This window comes from Onychostruthus taczanowskii, unplaced genomic scaffold, assembly GCF_017590055.1.
Source record: "Onychostruthus taczanowskii isolate IOZ18803 unplaced genomic scaffold, ASM1759005v1 scaffold40, whole genome shotgun sequence".
Taxonomy (NCBI): Eukaryota; Metazoa; Chordata; class Aves; order Passeriformes; family Passeridae; genus Onychostruthus; species Onychostruthus taczanowskii.
Window position 1 is genome coordinate 103,881 of NW_024501460.1, and position 19,491 is coordinate 123,371.

At 37.9% G+C, this 19,491-nt stretch overlaps 1 protein-coding gene across 5 annotated transcripts in view; it reads left to right on the top strand.

Moving 5' to 3' along the window:
• Positions 1 to 19,491, top strand: part of KIF13A (kinesin family member 13A) — a 105,115-nt gene that overhangs the window by 23,474 nt on the left and 62,150 nt on the right. For all 5 annotated transcript variants that reach the window (XM_041413127.1, XM_041413128.1, XM_041413131.1 and 2 more), the window contains exon 3: positions 16,357 to 16,369. In XM_041413127.1, the coding sequence (XP_041269061.1) occupies positions 16,357 to 16,369 (13 nt within the window). The remainder of the gene's footprint in view (positions 1 to 16,356; positions 16,370 to 19,491) is intronic.

A 19,491-nucleotide genomic window follows, 5' to 3' on the forward strand; every position in this document is an offset into this window, starting at 1 on the left:
TTGTTTCTGAAACGCTGCGTACTACTGATCTGCTACCTGAGGAATGTGTCCACTCCCTCTATTGTATAAGTACGTGGTGTAACCATTAGGATGAATTTGTTTTTCTCTTGTTCTTTCTGGAAAAATAATTAACGGTATTGAAATAATATGGTTTTTTTTTTTACAAAAAAAAAAATTTCTGAATGTGTGTCTTTATCATCTGTCTAGGTAGCTGTAGATGAGCATCTTATCCCTAAGAATCTCTTCATAATATCGTGTCTTTTTGCTTATGTGGCTGCAATCCTAAATTACTGAATCATAAATTTAATCTTGATGTTGATCAATACAGACTCTTAGTCATGGTGTTTCTGTACTATCAAGGAAAATATTGATTTTTCCAGAAATATATGCATATTCATGGATAAATCAAATACTGATAACACTCACATACAAAGTATATACTTGTTTAGGCAGAAGTCCATCAGAGAAGTCCATTGTGAATTATAAAAGAGATAGGATGTGTAAATAGGTATTTAATTCACAAAATTCAGAGGGACTTACTTTACTGAAGATATTTGGTACTTTTTGCAGATACACGTTGAGCTGAGGCACAGTATTTTTGAGAGGCCAGTTCTTTCTGAATTCTATTTATAGGCTGTCCTGGAATGCTCACATGATGATACTGTTTGTAATCTTGGGTGTTTTTATTGCCAGTGATGCTATGGCAAAGAGCTTCTCAGTATTTCCATTATACAGTTTTATTTCTAAGCTGTATACCTAGTGCCTAACATAAAGCTTGGCTTGGAGACTGAGGATGTGACTCCTCTGCAACTGGAATAAATCCTGTCTTTGTATTTTTGGAAGAGTTATGTGATTGCAGTGACTTGTATACATTTCATTATCATGTTGCTACAACAAATATTAAAACACATGGTATTTAAAACAAGGTCTGAAAAGTATCCGTGGAATATGGTCAAAGAATAGACAGAAAACTGAAACCGCAATGTTGTAGTTTGTGAGTTTGCTCTGGTACAGTGGAGTTTAATCCAAAATGTTCAAGCCATAAATGATTTTGAGCTCAGTTAGTGAGACTCTGATAAGAATACTGGCCAAAATGAATGTTGGCAATATTTCAGATTTTTTGTTTCAGCGTTCTTCAGTGTTTCTAGGTTCACTCCAGTTCATTAGCACAGTGTTTAAAAACAAACAAACAAAAAAACCAAAAAAACCCTCCAAACAAACAACAACAAAAAACCAAAAAAAACCCCGAAAAAACAAAAAAAAAATCCCAAACCAAACAATTTCATTTGAGGAGAGTAGAAAAGGGAGGAGCAGAAAATAAACTGGCAGGAAAAGAATACCATGTATGTGTAGCTATAGTAAAATATGTCAAGACAAAAAGGAAAATAACCATTTTTTTAGTTTCAGTTTTGTTTTGGTCAGCTGCCTAAAGGAATATTACTGTCTTCCACCTGATGACCGCTGTTGGTGACTTTATAAGGAAAAAAGACTCTTTCGCTTCCACTTCCTGCCGTCACTTCCTCTTTCCTTCCCTCCTGGGTAGAATGTGATACTATTGCCTTTTCTTGACTAGCAAGGTTGCATTTGATTTAGTGTATGCAATGTTATTTTCCCGAGGATTTTTTTTTTTTTTTGAGTGGGACAGGATTTAGAAAATGCTTGACACTCTTTGCTGTGCTGTACAGAAAGTGTATCTATTTGTAACTGCTCAAGAGTTCTGGTTCTCAGAGTAACTAAAGGAATTGCTCTAAGTACCTTACGTGGATTAGTCTAAAAAAGTGCTATTTGGAAAAACTAGGTTTCTATTGAAAGGTTACCACTTTTATATATCATTATGTTGTGCAGTTAACTTATTTTGGTCTGAGTGTGACAGTAGTTTTTGTGCAATTGATGTATTACTATAGGAAATGTTGTATTGAGCTTTTGAGGTTTGGTTCTGTTTGTTAGGAATAGGTTCCACTGCCTACAAAGAGGTTGTTTAGATTAGGAAAGACACACTAAATATGAAATAATTGCATTTCTGCTTTTCTGTTGACTAGTTACCTACAGGTAACTAGTAGGTGACACAGAGGAGAAGGTACATGTGTGTTCAGTAGGGCAAACAAAGAACATCCATTTTTGTCAGAGGTAGCACAATGTACATTAAATAAAAACAAAATTGCAATCCCAGAATGTAGCCACTCAGTTTATACTATAATAATAGATATGGAAAGCTGTATTTGAAAAAAGCTTTTGTGTGTTTCGCTTATCTTTATCTCAGTATTTGGAAAGTGAGGGGTAGAAAGATAAGATGTTTGTATAATATTCCATTGCAACCTGTTGAGAAGAAAACTGAAAATAAAGCAAATATTTTTAGTCCCTTAGATATGCTGTCTCTAGCCTTGCTTTTTTTTTCTTCTGGAGTACAATTTCTTGGATGCAGCCTTTGAATTGGATGATGCCACATAATTTGTTCACAATATATTTTAAAAAGAGTACTGAGTATTGCTTCACATCCCTAGCTTTAGATTGGATTGTGCGTGCAGGTCCAAAGGCAGAAGGATATTTTGCTTTTGAAGGATATGTCAAAACTCAGTACTGTCATTTTGATTTTGGACCTTTGTATCACTTTCTTTTCTAAGTGCTGCATGTTTTTAATCTGCATCTTTTTCTCCTGAAACAACTGTAAATAGTGTTCTAGTAATGGCGTCATCACTTCAGATAATTGGGAGAAGTTGACCAAGAGGTTCTGTAGTTAACTTATCAACACTTAATTTAATGTGAAAACCTAGTGTCTAGCAAAAATATTGATAGCATTTTTAAGACTCAAATTTATTTTCTGCATTGCTTTTTGGCAATTCCTATATGAATGGTATTGGGTGTAGTATAGTTTAGCCAAGGTTTTGCATGTGATTTTGCTGCTTTGGAAGGGATGTGCAAGTTTCCTTAGCCTGTTTTTATAAAGACTTCTGGAAGATTCAATACTCAAAGTAATTTTACAGTCCCAGTGAGTTATTTTAAGCTATCAAGGCACTGATATTCGTGCTTCAAGTGTTTTGGAGGAAAAGAAACCAGCCACAACCCACGGACTTGTGACTTTTAGCTTCTTCCACTTAATAAAAGTAACAGACTCAGCAGGCATGAGCCACGTGTCCAACCAAAATCCTTTCTTTCACCCCTGAACATCTTGTGCGGAGTCCTGAAGAGTCTCTGCTTGGTCTGGTATTTCTTCTTTTATAAATGAACAGCAGAAGGGGTGGATATGGGTGTGATGGAATGCATTGGCAAGACGGTGTTGCTGCGGTTGCTGTTGGAGCGTGGCAGCCACAGAAAGCTGTGGGATGGCCTTCAGGTGGGTTGTGGCTGAATGATAAATGGATACATGAAACTCACTGTGAAACACAAAGCTCTTCTGACCTTACGTACCCAGCCATGGTTTCTGGGCTCCCTGTTCCCAGGTGAATCACTTTGGAGTTGTGCTCATTTGAGGGAAACCTCAGCTCAGTGCTCAGCAAGTGGGTAAAAAATGGCAAGAGACTGACCTGACCTACTGGAAAGAGCAGGGAATGAGGGAGGGGGTTTCATGTCTCTGTAGAGCTGCAAAGCGCTCTTCACTGTTTTGTTTTGTTCTGGCCCTCCTGTCTCAAAAAGGTCTGCTGGAACTGGGAAGAGAGAGAGAATGGCAGTAAGGGTGGCGAGCTTACATACCACTTCTACATGAAGAACCAATAATAGAGCAAGAAGTCTTTAGTCTAGAAGAAGACAGCTTGGGGAGGGAAAAGGGATATGGTTAGAGATCTGTGCGTCCATGAACAGCAGGAGAAAGGATTTACTGCCTGTTGTCTTACAAGAGCTGTGGGACTTTAACTTAAATTTTCAGAAGGTGGATTCAGAGCAAGTACAAAGCTGTGTCTATAATTAAACTGTGTGCTTTGCCACAGGATGTCAACTTTCAGAAGTCTGATTAAAGAATGGTTAGGTAAATTAATATTTAAATCCCAATCATTGAAGGCCATTAAGGTTAAACATACCAGTCCATTCCATCTGTAGTTTCTCACTGTCCATGGCTGGTGAGAACACTTGTGTTTTGCAGCTGCACTAGGCTGCTGCTGGGTTTTCTTCTGTGTTCGTCAGGTGGCTTGATTAAAGGACCTGATGGCTGTCAGAGGCAGGATCTGCCCCTTCTGTGATATGGCAGTGGTCTAGCAGTCAGTACAGCTTCACCCCCTGTCCCTGGGTTCCTTGCACATTCATGCTTGCTGTGTACATTCCCTGCATTGGTACAGCTGGTTTTTGGTTCTATAAAATGAAGATAGTTTTTCAAATAAAGAATGTCAAAGCAAATTAACCTTCCCCATATCCTCCCATTGCCTTGTGTTTTTCTGGCAGAAGCATAGCAGAATGTGAGAGGTTGTGGCGTGGAGCTAGGATCAAGAAGTTGGGGAAGAGCAGAAACTTCTTAAACTGGCTTTGCCTCTTGTGCAATTACAGTGAGGTGTTCTTAGAGCAGCTGTTGGCAGTGTCTTAGTTTGAAGCTTACTCATTCTGCCTCAGACCTGAAAGAGTCTGAAACACCTGAAACTTTACCTGTTTTTCCTCCTCCCCCATCTCCTGCAGAGAGATAAAACTATTTCATGTGCAGCCTAATTAAAGATACAATCTCTTCTTTCAGTTTTCCTTTCTCTGAGATATTCTCAGGAAAAATTTCTAGCTAAAGTTTCTAAAGTTTTTTTTGCTAGCTTCAGGTTTCTAAAATAAAGCCATTTCTGTGGTTCTCACCATCTTTCTGGTCTCTAATGCAAAAGAAAATGTGTCATGATTCTTCCCTTTGCAATTCACAGCAGAGTTAGGCAACAGTTCTTCAAGAGTACTGAAGGAATATGGCAAAATCTGGAAAGAGTTATGCTTTCTGTGCAGGAAGATTTTTTCTTTCTGTATTTTCCAATTTTTTAAAATGCAAATGTTCCTTCATGAACAGCTCAGTATGAATGCAACATAGGAACAATGCTGTTCTAAGAGACTCTTGGTAGTATTTGACTTGGTAATATCTTGGACTTTTGTTGTATTTTCTGCATTTCAGGTTCACTATGCTTAAGAAGTATAAATTCAAACTGATTTGAAGAGGAGAACAGCAAAACCTCTCTATGGAGAAGTGTATTTAGAGCTGCAAGGGAAGTACAATATATGAGAGCACATGTAGAAAGCCAAGTTTGATTGAAGGATTAAATTATAGGACAGTGTTGGTACAAGAAAAAAGAAATAGATTCAATTTATTCACTATCAAAATTGAGGAAAGCTTTCTGGACAGCAGGAGAATGAGTCAAAATAATTCAAAGTCAATGCTGTTCTGCCTCATGGAAGGCTACTCAATCTCAAAAGACTTCATGGCATTGTTGCCTGTGACAGTTATAGACTATATGACATGGAGATTCTTGATCTCTGTTTTATTGCTTTATTCAGCCAGCTAATGTGTATTGGCAGATGTAAACTCACTCCTCAGCTATAAGACTAGACACAAATAATTTTGTTTGTCTTTTCAGGAAATACTGAAAATCCATTTTGGTTCTTAAGTGTCTGATCACATTAATGACTTGTGTACCATTATATGGTAACCACTTTCTAGACTTTCTAAAAGCCATTAGTGTCTATGAGGTTTGAGGTGACTTCTAATACCTTGTAAACTGCATTCTTGCCGTGCTTGTAATCCTGTGGGTTCACATTTACTCTTCGAAATCACCATTTCTTATACTGAAAACTGCTTGTAATACTTAATCAGGAATTTTACTCTTGACCTACACTGTAGTATTGCTGTTGGTTTTCAAATTGAAATTTTTATGGGACAGAGGCCAACTCTTTTGGGTGTTGTAAAAATGAAGTCTATTGTAACAAAACAAATAAATTATGCTGCTCTTCTGTTTTTGAGTTAAGCACTACAAATGCTGGCATTTAGCTGTGGACTCATTCTCCATTGAGGCACTTCAAAGCTGTAACTGTCTTCCCTGTATAGGAGAGTCTCTATGCAAAGTCAGCAGTAAATCAGCTTTGTCTGTTTTACCCATTTACATTGCTGACTTGCACATGCAAATCTCTTAAGATGTATTCTAATTTGTACCTTATCCCTTCTCAGTCTGAGTATTTTTTCAGTTTGTCTTTAGGCATTCAATTTCCACTGCAGCTGTTACTTTCTTAGTAATGACTGTGACCATCTGTTTAGAACTAGAGAATTTGCTGCTGTGATGTTAAAGTAGTACCGTCAAAGCTTGTTCACTGAAAATCAAGAGGTGAAACCTGGATTCCCAGCCTTGCCTGGTAACTTAATGTGATGAGCACAGTGAATAATATTCTTCACAGAAGACTGCCTGTATTTTTTTGGAGATGTGAAAAAAATTTCGTCAGGAAAGCCAGGTATGAAACCCCACTGCTGAGCTGCCACAAATTTTATATTACATTGACTTATGTTTTTTTTCTGTGATACTGCTATATATGGGTTGGTGTGGGAACACATGATCTACGGATTTTTAGAGGTGTTTTTCTTTATTTATTTTTTTTTTAAATTGACACAAGTCTGGGATTATAGTAATGGTTAAAAGTTCCTGAATCTCGAGCCTTGCAGATTATATTTCATACATTTATATAGTAATATTTTTATATATTTATATATCTAACATCCATGCTACTGCTGTGTACCACATCTTTAAAAAGTGATTTTAGCTTTTTTTACAAGAGTGTTGAGGTTGGAGGCCATCTGGTTGAACCCCCAGCTCAACCCCCCTGCTCAAGCAGGGACACCTAGAATAAGTTGAGCAGGACTGTGTCCAGACAGCTTTTAAGTGTTTCTAAGGAGGGGAGTCTACAACGTCTGTGGGCAGCCTGTGCCTGTGCTTGATCACACTCCAAGTGAAAAAATGGAACCTCCTTTGTTTCAATGTGTACCCATTGTCTCTAGTCCTGTTACTGGGCACCACTGAAAAGAGCCTGGCTCCCTCCTCTTTGCACCCTCCCTCAGATATTTATGTACCTTAATGAGATTCCACTCGAGGCTTCTCTTCTCCAGGCTGAACAATGCCAGCTTCCTCAATGCCAGCTCTCCTTACAGGAAGAATACTCCAGTTCCTAATACTTAATTTTTTTTCTTGTGATTTTATTATTCTTCATCATATCAAGCCAGGCTTCTTTTAAGAACATGAATTCAACCATTCAGAATTCAATTAGATCTAGCAAAGGAGTTTTCTTAATATTGGATTAAAATATAATTTGTGTCTTTTAATTTAGCTGTTAAGCTAATATATTTCAGTCATAAGATGATCCTTGTTTTTTTAGCCCTGCAAAGATGTTAGACATGTAGTGCTGCTACAAGTCTAAATATTTCCTCTTTTGTTGTACAAAAGCAGTGTGAACTGCATTTTCCAGACCAGGAATACTTAGGGATCTTGGCTTTTTTTTCCACAGTGCTTGTTCTAGTGGTTGGTTAGAAGGATGGTGTGTTTGTCACTCCTCTAATTTGTGATTTATCGTGAAGCATCTGGCAAGGACGTAGTTGTCATTTCCACCAAGTACACATTACATACATCCCATAATGCCTGCTAGAGGGGCCTGGCCTGCAAGCTTTGCTGTAAAAAAAAATAAATGCTTGTGGCTCAAAGTAACATAATATTTATACAAATTGTCACAAATCCACAGCCCACTGGAGAAGGGGAGCCTGTTAAATACTTTTTTTCTCACATCCTTTGTCATGTAGGATGTTCTCTTTTACATTTCTGGTGTCTACTAGAAAGGCATCTAACCTCTGTCAGAGGTCCTCAGATGAAAAAAAAACCCCAACTCTGAGTGCCACAGAAGTTGCCACTCCTCTCTGCTGGGAGTTATGTATTCCCAGATTGTAGAAATGCTCTCAGGTTGTACCTTTCCATGACAGATTCAGTAACTTAGTGCTTGATGTCATCTCTCTATAAAGGTGCTTACCTGCCTGATTTGTTAACTGATAAACTTGGAGCTCACACCATGAAGAATTTTTCTAGCCTTTGGATTAATTGTGTGGCTTATTTAATGGCACACACTGAGTTGCTTCTTAAGCTTTGCAGAGCTCTGTGGAAAGATTTCTAGAGGTGTTGCTTGCATGAGTGCTGTATAAAAATGAAGTCTTCTCAGTACTTCTAGGTGTTTGTCCTGCAACAGCTGAGGAGATCTTGCTCACTATTTATGTAGAGTTGATTCGAGTTGACATTCTTGGTATATTGTTCCACACAATAAACCTTATTCATCCCATGAATCACCATCATCGTCCTTCTCTGTATTATGTCCACTTTCTGTTAAAAGGTAGCAGTTGTTAATGATGGCTGTTAAAGCAAATAATGTCATCTCAAAGTTAGCAAAACAGCTGGTGTTGCAGCCAGCTGAGATAGACTTTTTTTTTTTTCCCCAAAATGCTTTTGATGAATTTGCTGTGCTAAAGTGTATTGCCATCAAACCTAAGTTTGAATTTTAATTACAAATTAATGAACGGTATTTTCCTTCCGATAAATTAATTTAATATTCATATCAATAAAAACACATGCTAGCATGAAACAAAAACATCTGTGTATCTGTGAATTTTCCTGAATCTCAGATAACTTTTTCATACTGCAGTTGTTTGAAGAATGCTAACATAGGGTTGCAGAGCTGTGTGAAAGGATGAAGTGTCAAACCCAATTAGCATCTCTCTTGAAATCTCATTAGTAAAATAAAGTAGATGACAATTGAATGGTAGTTTTCCCTGTTATGACAAAGGAATGTGACAGTGAAACCTGGGGGTTCTTGTCTGTTGTCCAGTTGGAATACATGGTCAGGACTGGTGCACATGCAGTAACTTCTCAACAATATCCTTGTCCTGACTGAGTATGAAAATATGCTTATCTTGCATTCAGAAGAGTGGGTTCTTTTTCTTTTTTTCCATTTATTGAGGAAAGTAAGGTGTTACAACCAAAGTTCAGATCCAGTTGCTTGATTTACACCTATGCTTTAGTTCTTTCTGGTACACAGTCTTTCCACTGATGAGAGATCTTCTGCCTTGTCAGTGAAGCTGCTAATTGCCCTGTTTATGTCCTTTCAGCAAACTGTAATGCCTGAGTTTTGAACCAGCAAACTAACAAAGTTAAATTTAATTTATGAAATGCTGTGTTGCTTATCAAATTTCTTTCACATACCCTTGGAAGTCATCTGTCTTGGATTAAGTACTATATATAGTGATAAAATAGCAGTATATTTTTCAAAAGCTTTGAGGGCTACTTCCACAAGGGGTATATCTTCACTGGTGTTTTTATGGTTCTTACAAGCAGCATTTCTGAATGAATACTAAAGGAGTAGTAGTGTTGGAAGGGGGCATTTTTCACTGACGTGGGAAACTTAAGATGTAGGTAATAGCTGTCAGTAGCCAACTCCAGCGATGGGCTGGGTGTTAGGGTTAGAGTCTCCATAGAGTTGAAATGTCAATTAATGCTTAGGGTGTTTTCTCCTCAGGAGCACTGGTAATAATAAATACAACATGATAAGAATAACAGGTGCCTAATAAATGCCACTGCAATTTTATTAACACTCCTAGAATATGTTTCCACATATTTTCCAGCCCTGTAACATGTTTGCTCTGACAGCAGTTTCAATGCATTCAGGCTAAGAATCATTCATTGGACACTGCCCTTAAGGGCTAATAGATCTTAGATTCTGAGATCAGATTCTTTTTCCCTCCCTCATTTCCTTGTCCTGACTAGTTAAACCTGATTAGGTGGTAAAAATCTACTTGTTTAGATTCTTGCACTTTCAGTTTTACTGAAATGGAGGGGAAAAGAATTGGTTTTAAAAGGGACAGGACTACTTGGTAATGTACCTGGGAATATTAGGTAGAGTTTCCTTTGCCTCTGTCATGAGGCTATAGCTGGATGTTAGTAAGAACAAGCTTGTTATCCTTGTGGTTATACTATATTTGCAATTGGTGTAGCAGGTTTTCATTACCATAACTAGAGTCTTGGAAAAGTTTTGAATTAGTATGATTAAAGACTTGGTGAAAATATATCATTTAACTTGGTGTGTTCTAGATGGGGTCTCAGCAGGATTGCATTAAAGCTCTCGAGTCTCAGAGCAGAGTGACAATTTCGGTTACTTTTTGCCTTTTCATTGAAATGAAACAAATTAACTAAAATGGGTTGTTAAAACCCCAACTTATTTTGTGTGGCAGAGTGTTCAGGTTTTAGTTTTATAGTGAGCTTTCTAGCAGAGTAATAAATTAATTTTTCCACTTATGGGTGGTGACTGCTCTCTTAAGGCAGGTGCTGTTTGTGATGTGGGGTTGCACACAGGCCAGGTATCTGTCTTCTTTTGGACTTTCAATAGAAACTTGTTTTTACATGACATCAAGGCTTCTCTATAAAGGTTAGAAACACTTGAACTTCGCATCAGCAAATTGTTGGCCTTGGAATAATAATGCCTTGGGCAGTAAAAATACTCAGAATTTGGGAGTGAAGGTAAGTTAGCAACTAATGATGTTCCTGGACGGCTGTCGCTTTGTCTTCCATCTTGTAAATGTCAGAATATTATGCCTTTCACTGACTTTAATGAGCTTGGGTTGGTTTCATAACCTGCAGATTATGGTTCGTTTCCTTATTGTAGTGTCTGAACTTCAGTGGAACCCTATTATGGTGAAATATCCAAGCATCTTTGTTTGCTTTGTGTCATGGAAGTCACTCTGCTACTGTAATGTCTGTTTTGTTTAACTTGCACTGCAGTACTTGTCGTTCTATTTCAGTGTCTGACTTTTGTCTCTTTGCATGTGGTAGGTTTCTGTAAAGTGTGTGAGAACAACTTATTATTAGAGTATGCATCTGTTTCTCATGGTGTTTCTGATTATGATCAGCTACCACCTTATTATGTAGGCACTTGCTCAAATTGCTTTACTTGTTAAAATGTTTGGGGTTTTTTTGCTGTTCTTCAAAGGATTATTTTGTCTATAGAACCGGCTTTTTCTGGGTAGGAGGATTAAACAGGGCATGTGCTGCTCACCTTATGCAAGAATATAAAATAACTAATTATTTATATTTGTGTATGTATGTGTGCTCACACGGTATGTAAAGTAATTCTTCCAAGAATTGCACTAAGGAATTGTGATGCCAGCTTCATTAGTCAGCTGTAGAGGAGGTACCGTCCAGACAAGCACAAAGGTGGGATGCTGTTCCCTTTAAGGGCATTGCCCTGCCATTTATTTACTCTGTGTTTAGAAAATTCGTGGGAGAAATGGGCAAGTAACTGTCCTTTTTCTGTGTTCTTTGTAGAGAAAGTGGTGTACTATCACTGGTATAATCACCTGGAACTGCTGCTGTGGCAGATTGTGATCTTTATCTAGGTAGTTTAGTGCAGTGTTCATCAATAATAGAAAGCCACGCTTTTTAAGGTGCTTGGTATCAAGCCTGCAGGTAACAGCCCGCAGTGATAAACCAGGAGACAAGGAAAGGTCCTAGAGCTGCCTGACCTTGCTGTGAAAGATAGGAGAAACATGATCTCTCTGCTTCTACATAATTTACGCTGTTTGCAGTTAGGAGTGCTGAGTGCTTGCTGTCCCTGCTGCTGCCACTCTGGAAGCTGCACACACGTGGATAAACAAACAGTGCAGTTACTTCTGTCCTGGAGAGCGAGGCACGCTCCTTACAACAATCCTTCCACAGGTTTGCTCCTTTGCACTCTGCCATTGAGTGAGGCAAACACACACTGCTGGTGACAGGCTCAGCTTGAGCTGTAAGGCAGCCTGATTTTAAAAAACTAAACCGAAGTTAAAACCACTCAAAAATACTACAATACTTGTTTTGAAAAGCTGGTCTTCAGACTCCAGAGATGCTGGAGCAGTGAAATGTAAGAAATATTATTTTTATCTGGATCATCTTTGCAATTTGATAATCTTTATGCTTACAGAGGAAAGACTGTTTTATATGACAAGTTGAAAAAAGACCTGAAGACTTTTCTCCATTTTCTTGTATATTGATAATTACTTGTAATAATTCTTTTGACCAGTGACCCTGAAGAGTATGTCAATGACTGTGTAACCACTAAATGTAAGCAATTATATATTTGGGAAATCAGTCAGTACCATGAATTTGATGTGGTTGCACATGTGATGAGAGCAAAAAGATTTTTCAGACGCAGTGTCTTAGATCTTGGCTTTCGGTGTAGTCAGCTTACAAGAGCTGCAAACTCATCTAGTTCATTCATGCATAGATACTGTGTGGGGTTATTTAAAATAGCTGGTTATGGTTGCTTCTTCTTGATTAACTAATGTGAAAAAGTATAGAAAAAAACCCCCAAATACTTTCCAAAACGTTAAATAATTATAGTACAATTGTGACCTACTTGGCTGCTTAGAACAGTTGAGTTGGAGATTAATTGAGCTGTGTGCATGTTCTAAAGAATCTAAGACCAGTTTTTCAGAGACTCCTTGTTCCTCTGTGTCCTTTAATGTGGAGTACCTGGTTTTACGCCTACCTTCTCATTTTATTATGTACCTTGTCCCCTCTGAAGGTGACTTTCTGGACTGAGGGTTGGGGGTGGGTGGGGTGATGAAGGTTCATTACTTGAAATGTAGAGAAAAAATAGTTCTTTCAAGGTTTCTTTTATGTATAAAATGTCTTTTCCTTCTGGTGGAAACAGCATTTGGTTGGGAATACTGACTATAATCACTAAGGGTCAAAAAAAGTCTTGATTTGAAAGTTACTAAGTCTTTAAGATGGCAGTATTTCGTACTTCTGCATGCTCAAAGTGCAAGAGTGTCTTCTGTTGCTTTGTATTGTATGGGACTGGTTTTCTAGTCAGAATAGACAATGTCATCTTGTATCAACTTTTTGTATGACAAAAGGAGACTCCTGTGAAAGAGATTGTGGACAGTTAAAAAGAAATGAAGAAAGAACCTTTGCTGCTGTAAAACTACTAGCAAAATGCACTCCTCTTGTGGTATGCTGTCAGAGGCAATGGGCTGAGGTGCTAGAGAGAAAATGTGAATGCAGTCAAGAAGACTTCTCATACATGTGCTGCCATAGAACATGAGAACTGAAATTTTGTGAGTCACTTCTTTTAGCAAATGTGGGAAGTATTGAGTTTAGTCTCAGCAAGAGATAACAGAAAAAAAAAATTGACATTGGCACAAACCTTTCTGTAACCTATCTTTCTTTAACTGGCTTAAAGTTTGAGGTAGCTAAGCACTCTGAGATCTTGGTGTGTGTTATCCAACAGGGCAGGAGAGGCTTAGCACTGTTGTGAAACAAAAAGCCTGAGTAGATTCCCACAGAAAATACGCTGCTCTCTTAAGTTAGAAAATTCTTCTAGTGATATTTTACTAAAGACTTAAGCATAAAGGCAGGAGGAAGTCCAGATGTTCAGTGGCCTTTGTGGTCATGAAATTCATACTTTTCCTTTGACCTGTGAAAATATTTTTCAGGCTCTGGTTGTATTTGCTTGGGTTTTGAATTCCAGTCATGTTTAAAAGGTCAGTCTTCTGTCTGAGTGTACAGATTGAAGATGCCCATCAGGTTAAACCAAAATCTGCTGTGATGCAGATGCATTACAAGGTTAGGTAGTGTTGATAATTTCCTGAAGTATATACTAACTGTCTGCTTTAGAGGAGATTTTGTTGTCACTCAAAAGGCGCACCTGTATCTTGTCATTGACACCATGGATGACTAGACATGGAATTAAAAATTCTTGGAAATAAACATTTTAGTTGCTGTGTCTCTGATCTGATGTCCATATGTGTGTTGCATGTGTCTCTGCCTCTCCAGCCCCAGTTGTGACACTGAATGACCACATTTGTGTGGTCACTGTTTGGTAAAAATTGAGACAGCTTCAATTATCTATGAAGCTGAAAAATGCTGGAAGTGGAAAAAAGTAAGGAAGCACATATTTATAAAAGAAAGACGGCAAAGCAAACAAAAAAATATATGTCAAAAATTGGTCAGGTTAATGCAGGATTTTATAGCACATCTTTTAGCTGCCACAGATGTGATTTCTGGTAAACTGTAAGCAGTTCTTTAGTAGTTAGTTTGAGTCCTTTGATTGAAGTATTTTGGAGTGTTTCCATCTGAATCACTGCTGGAATGATGGTTACACTGAGTTGATTAGCTGATATATCCAAATAGCTTAAAAATATATCCAGTGAGTTAATACAGCTGACTTATTCCAGAGGCCTTTGATCGTATTGCTGTTGGTGATGCGGGGAGTTGCTGAAGTTGGTATTAAGAGTTTGGATCATTTGGATGTGACATATGGTAGGAAGCTGCAGCTCCTTGTGCTTTGAAATCCCAGAGATCAATGATGCTACTGGGGAGCTCTGCCATCCACCAGGGGTTTAAAAAGTGGCTATTACACTTCTCTTGAAATAGACATCAAAGTAAAGCTAGAGGAGACTTCCAAAAAGGTAGTGGCTTACACTGCTTAAATAAATATCTTAAGAATCATGTGTCAAACCATTTATTTACTTCAGTGATGTTCTGAACCTTTTCTAATTAGGGCTTACAAGAGTGATCCCAGGAAGAAAAAGCAGTTGGTAAACTTTCTGTTGGATTTTACTTCTAAATAAACTGTTTAGGACTTCTGCTGAATCTGTACAGCAGTCTATCAGGAGTTCTCTAGTAAAGCTGATATAATCCTAAATTATTTTTCAAGGTATGAATGTATTTAAAAGCTTTCCAAAAAGCTTTGGATGACTTCTTTCAATGGGAACTTTTCTTGGAAGTTTAGAGGTGGTGCTGGGACTCTGTCTAGACAAGCTGATAACATTGTAATTGCATCACATCTGAAAATGGATTAAAATGGTAATATTCAGGGTAGAGCTAAAAGTATTTTTCAGATAGATAAGAGTGCATTCTGCACAAGTTCTGAGCTCACCTGTACAGGCTGAGCCACCTGTACATGGACTGAGCTTGTAGCCACCACTAATGAAAGTGTAAAGCTGCAGCGGGTGGTTTGGCTGGAGGCAAACGATGTTTGCATTACACCAGCCCTGTGTCCCCAGCTCTGTAACTTCTGTTTCAGGCAGGTGTGTCATCTGAGGTACAAGCTGAGAGTAGGCAGAAAAGATTGTGTAAGATGTGTTTGTGGATTTGCGTCCCTTCAGAGTTTTTTGCTGAGCCCTTGTATTGTGGGTGGCTAAGAAAACTGCTTTGTGTCTTCCCTGCCCTCCTCCCGAGTTGGTGGGGTTGGTTTGTACAGACTGGAGGATGAAGGCATGCCTTGGTCCCGGGTGTTTCTGCACTGAGAGTGCAGAAATATATATTTGATGTGTTTGAATTTTGTGTAGTGTGTCTGTTGCTATACTTTTCATCTGTGTCTTTATCTTATAAACTGTACTGCATTTTCTGCTCGTGTTGTTTGTCTATAGACCTTTCTCATTGTGTTTTTTCCTCTTCATCCACATTTTCTTTTCTTTTCTTCATCCATGCTTTTTTTTCCCTTGATGTGAAGAACGAGTGGAAATTTCTAATTTCCATATATAATTGAAACGTATGCCTAAGGTTGTAGTTTTGATGAATGGCCTAAGTCAGTCTAGCTCTGCATGTGTGCTCACCTCCTGTCTTGCACTGGCATCAGGGAGCACAGGGCTGCACGGTGAGACGGGGTAGCAATCTCACTTGAAACCAATCCCAGCAGAGAAACCCAAGGTGATTGAATTTATTGTGTGGCCATATACCTGCCAGCAAAAGCACAAAAGCATGTAAGGACATTTTGAAGTACTCTGAGCTGTTGCCTTTAGACTGGGGGTTTGTCATCCCTGTGTTGTTTCTGGTAGCACTTGTTTGAGCTGGGTGTGAATGGTGATGGTGTTTTTGCATTGGTTTCTTGTGTGCTGTATGGGCTTTCTGTGACGCAGGAGAGCACAGCCTGCACAGGTTTCTTTTTCTTCACTTCTGTAATCTCTGCAGGAAACATTTGCTTGACTCTTACCTTGGACATGCTTGTGTAGCGCTGCTGAACTCAGTGGGGCTTCACCCTGGCACCTCGGTCTGCCAGTTTGCAGGCTTGGTTAATTTACCACCAGAGATGGGCTGTGTTTTGTCTTTTGTGACAAAACAGATACTTATCTTGCCTCTGGAAAACAGCTCTGTGAGATTTTTATAAGGAAACTGGCACTTTCTTTTTAATGTGGGACAGTATTAGTAATTAAGTAATTACTGGTTAAAAATATGTAGTATCTCATTTGAATATCTTCTGATCTGATTACTCTTAAATACACTGTGGATTTAAAAAAAATTGAAATTATAGTAATGACATATACTGACTTTGTTTCTTTTTTTTATTTGTTCCCTTCTCTTTATGTGAATGGTGTATTCATGCTTCTCATCGCTGTTGCTGGATTTATTGCCAATCCTCTAGAAAACCACCAAAGGTAGGCATTTTGTCTCTTTTTACATTTGTATCTGCTTGAAAATATTGAGCACTGCAGAAGTATTGGGCATATTGCTGTAGTATCTGAACAAGATGGCTTCAAAAAAGGAAAACATTTTAAAAAATCAAAGTTTTTCAAACTTCCAAGTTAAAAGTTTCGTAATTTCACAAGAATATATTTTAATCCAATTGACATGCAGGCAAGGCACATGGCTTGTTAGAGCTGTGACCAGGACAAGCCAAAATTTTAATGCAGTCATAAAAACATTTGAAAGACTGAATAAGTGTGTGCAAAACTTTTCGTTGCAAACAATTCTGTTTAAAAGTTCAAGTACTATTTTTAAAAGGCAACAAAAAACATCTAGTAATAAATAAATCATCTTTGTTTGCACTTGACAATAGTCAGGAATTAGAGTAAAAGTTGCCAAAGTGCACCAGAATTCACATAGAAAAGATTGTCTGTGTTGTTTGTAGTGCAGGGGAAGGGCAGGAGAACGAGTGATATGTACCTGTTGGGACATTTAATAAAATTCTTCTATCAGTTGATATGCTTAATAAAAGAGAGTTTGATCATTGTTAACATTTTTTTTTAAAGGAAGAGAGCTCTCCTTCTTTCTGATGCTGTAATTCCACAAAAAACAATTGTTTTTACAAGAGCCTTCATTTTCTGTAGTGCATCATTTGTGTTCCATTATAGGCAGATGAAGTTATTCTGGACATTATGTAAAAGCTTACGTATGGCCTTGTGTTTCCTTGGCAAAACCAGAACAGCTGCAGGCTTGTGCGTAAATGTCACATTATTGTAGGTATAGTTGGATGGTCATTAATATCCTTAAGCTATAGTGCTGAAACTTATGATGTTATGTGAAATATTTACCAGATTGAGACAGAAGAAGGTTAGTACCATCTGGGGAGAACTGGCATTGCTGGGTTTGTTGTAAAGATGTGGAATGAGATTTCTTGATTTATACAGTTTTTGGGGTACTGCACATAGTTGATTTTAAAATAAAAAAAATTTAAAATAAAATTTTGTAAATATTGGAAGACTCTTTACCTTTAGTGGGGTACTTTATCATCAGCCATGGATAAATTGTTTTCCCAAATCAACTTGGAAGCTCAGAAGCTGTGATAGAAAAATTTATATAAGAATATTGGGATGCTATTTTGCTTTATATTTTGCTATTTCTGCAAACATTCCATTTAAGTGTAATTTTGTGGCAAAGGTAAAACAGTTGTTCTGAGCTGAGATCTGTGAGCTGTGTCCCAGGGTCCCTTCAGATTTTCTCTCCACACTTCTTCAGCCCTGTCACAGGTCCACAGGTCTTGTGTTTGTCATAGTGACCAACTTTTTTTCCCCATTTCTTTAATTGCTTCCATGAAGTTGACGGGTGTAGACTCTGTCTGCCATTTCCTTGTGTATCTCCTGTCCTGCTTATCTCCATCAGCAGTTGTAAGAGGGCTGTAGGAACAGCTGCCCGGTGAATGAAAACTTTCCTTCTTCAGTTCTCCCTTCCTTTCCTTTTTAGGAACCAGCCAGCCCCATAAGTCACCCAACCTGTCAGACAGACTGCTTCTCAATGAAAGCAAAATGTGATTAATTGGCCATCTCTTAGTCAGATAGAAATGGCCATTAAACATTGGTCATACATTTGAAACATTTTATAGCTGCACAGACAATGTCTTAGGGATTATGTTCAATCTGGGTAATGCATTGCTAAATGCTGGAAGCCCCAGACTGTGCCTGGCCTGTACTGAGGATTAGACATCATAAGAATAATGAATGTGAAATTAAACTCCTTTTGAAACTAATTATGTCATTTGGCTTAAACTGGCAGGCAGTTAATATTGGACATGGTGCTCATTACCTGTAACTAGTTCCTATAAGTATATTTACATGCATAAACCCTTAAAATCATTATTTCTGCAAGCCATTGATTAGGAAACTTAATGAAAGCACGTTGTGCAGAATGTTGTTTTGGCTTTTTAAAATGTGAGCACCTATTTGGCTCTCTTTTTAGAGTCTGTGATACATTACTGCAGCACTAGGCACAGTGTCTTCTCTAGTTTAAAATCGAATTAAAATCTGCAATTTTGTTTTAAAGCCACAGGTGCAGGTGAATTTGAGACAAAACTCTGTATTTTTCACTGACACATGTGATGGATGCATGGACCTGCATCCCAGTTTGCCTTGTTGAAGAAGCCATAAATTCTAGTTGTCTACTTAGCAAAATAATCATCAGCTCTCTTAAACTGCTGCAGGTGTTTGCTGAAGCAATCAAAGCCCTGTATCTTTTGTTTTTCTTAAATGTTGTGGTTACCAGAACAAATATTTTGTACAATTTCTAAGAGTTGCTAACACTCCAAGTATAGTTCTCTATAACCTAGAAATGACCTACATAACTTACTTTATTTAGGCTAATGTGCACATTAGAATGACTGGATATAGTAGTACTAGGATCCAGCACTTCCCAGCTAGCTCTTTCTCATAAATTTCCATTTTTGTATGACTGTGCTGAATGCACCCAGTACATCCCTTCATTCAAAATCTTTGCGTTGTAACCTACTACCCTAGTGTGGCAGGTTTCTGGCAGCCTCCTTTTATCTAGTTTTCTCTTTTAGATGCTAGGATGAAGTATAAGATACAGAATCTTGAAGAAAATAAGAAAATTTAAAAGGCTTCTTTGTTAATTCCCTCGGTTGTTTAAAAGCACAGAACACTTAATTAAAACAAAGAATACTGTTAAACACCTTCCAAAATGTAGTTAAAAACTAATTAATACAGGGTGCTTGAAGTGTAAAAAGTTCTGTTTGTTTCACAGGTATCTTTGTTCAAATACGTTTCAATAGTTTTGATACACTTGGTAGATACACTTTTGGTACAAGTTGGTAAAGATTTTTGCTAAAAAGGATTTTCATGCCTGATAATGCCCAGTTTGAATATTGGCTATTGAGTCTGAGACTTGAACATTAACAGAACTTCTCATGGCTTTGATAGTCATATTTACAGGTGGCTTAATACCCTTTCCAGGAAAATGGATTCTGGGGAGAAAAAATTAATAAGAGAAAAATAATTGTTCTGCACACTTCTATCAGAAAGAAGAGTAATACCCACCACTTCCATTT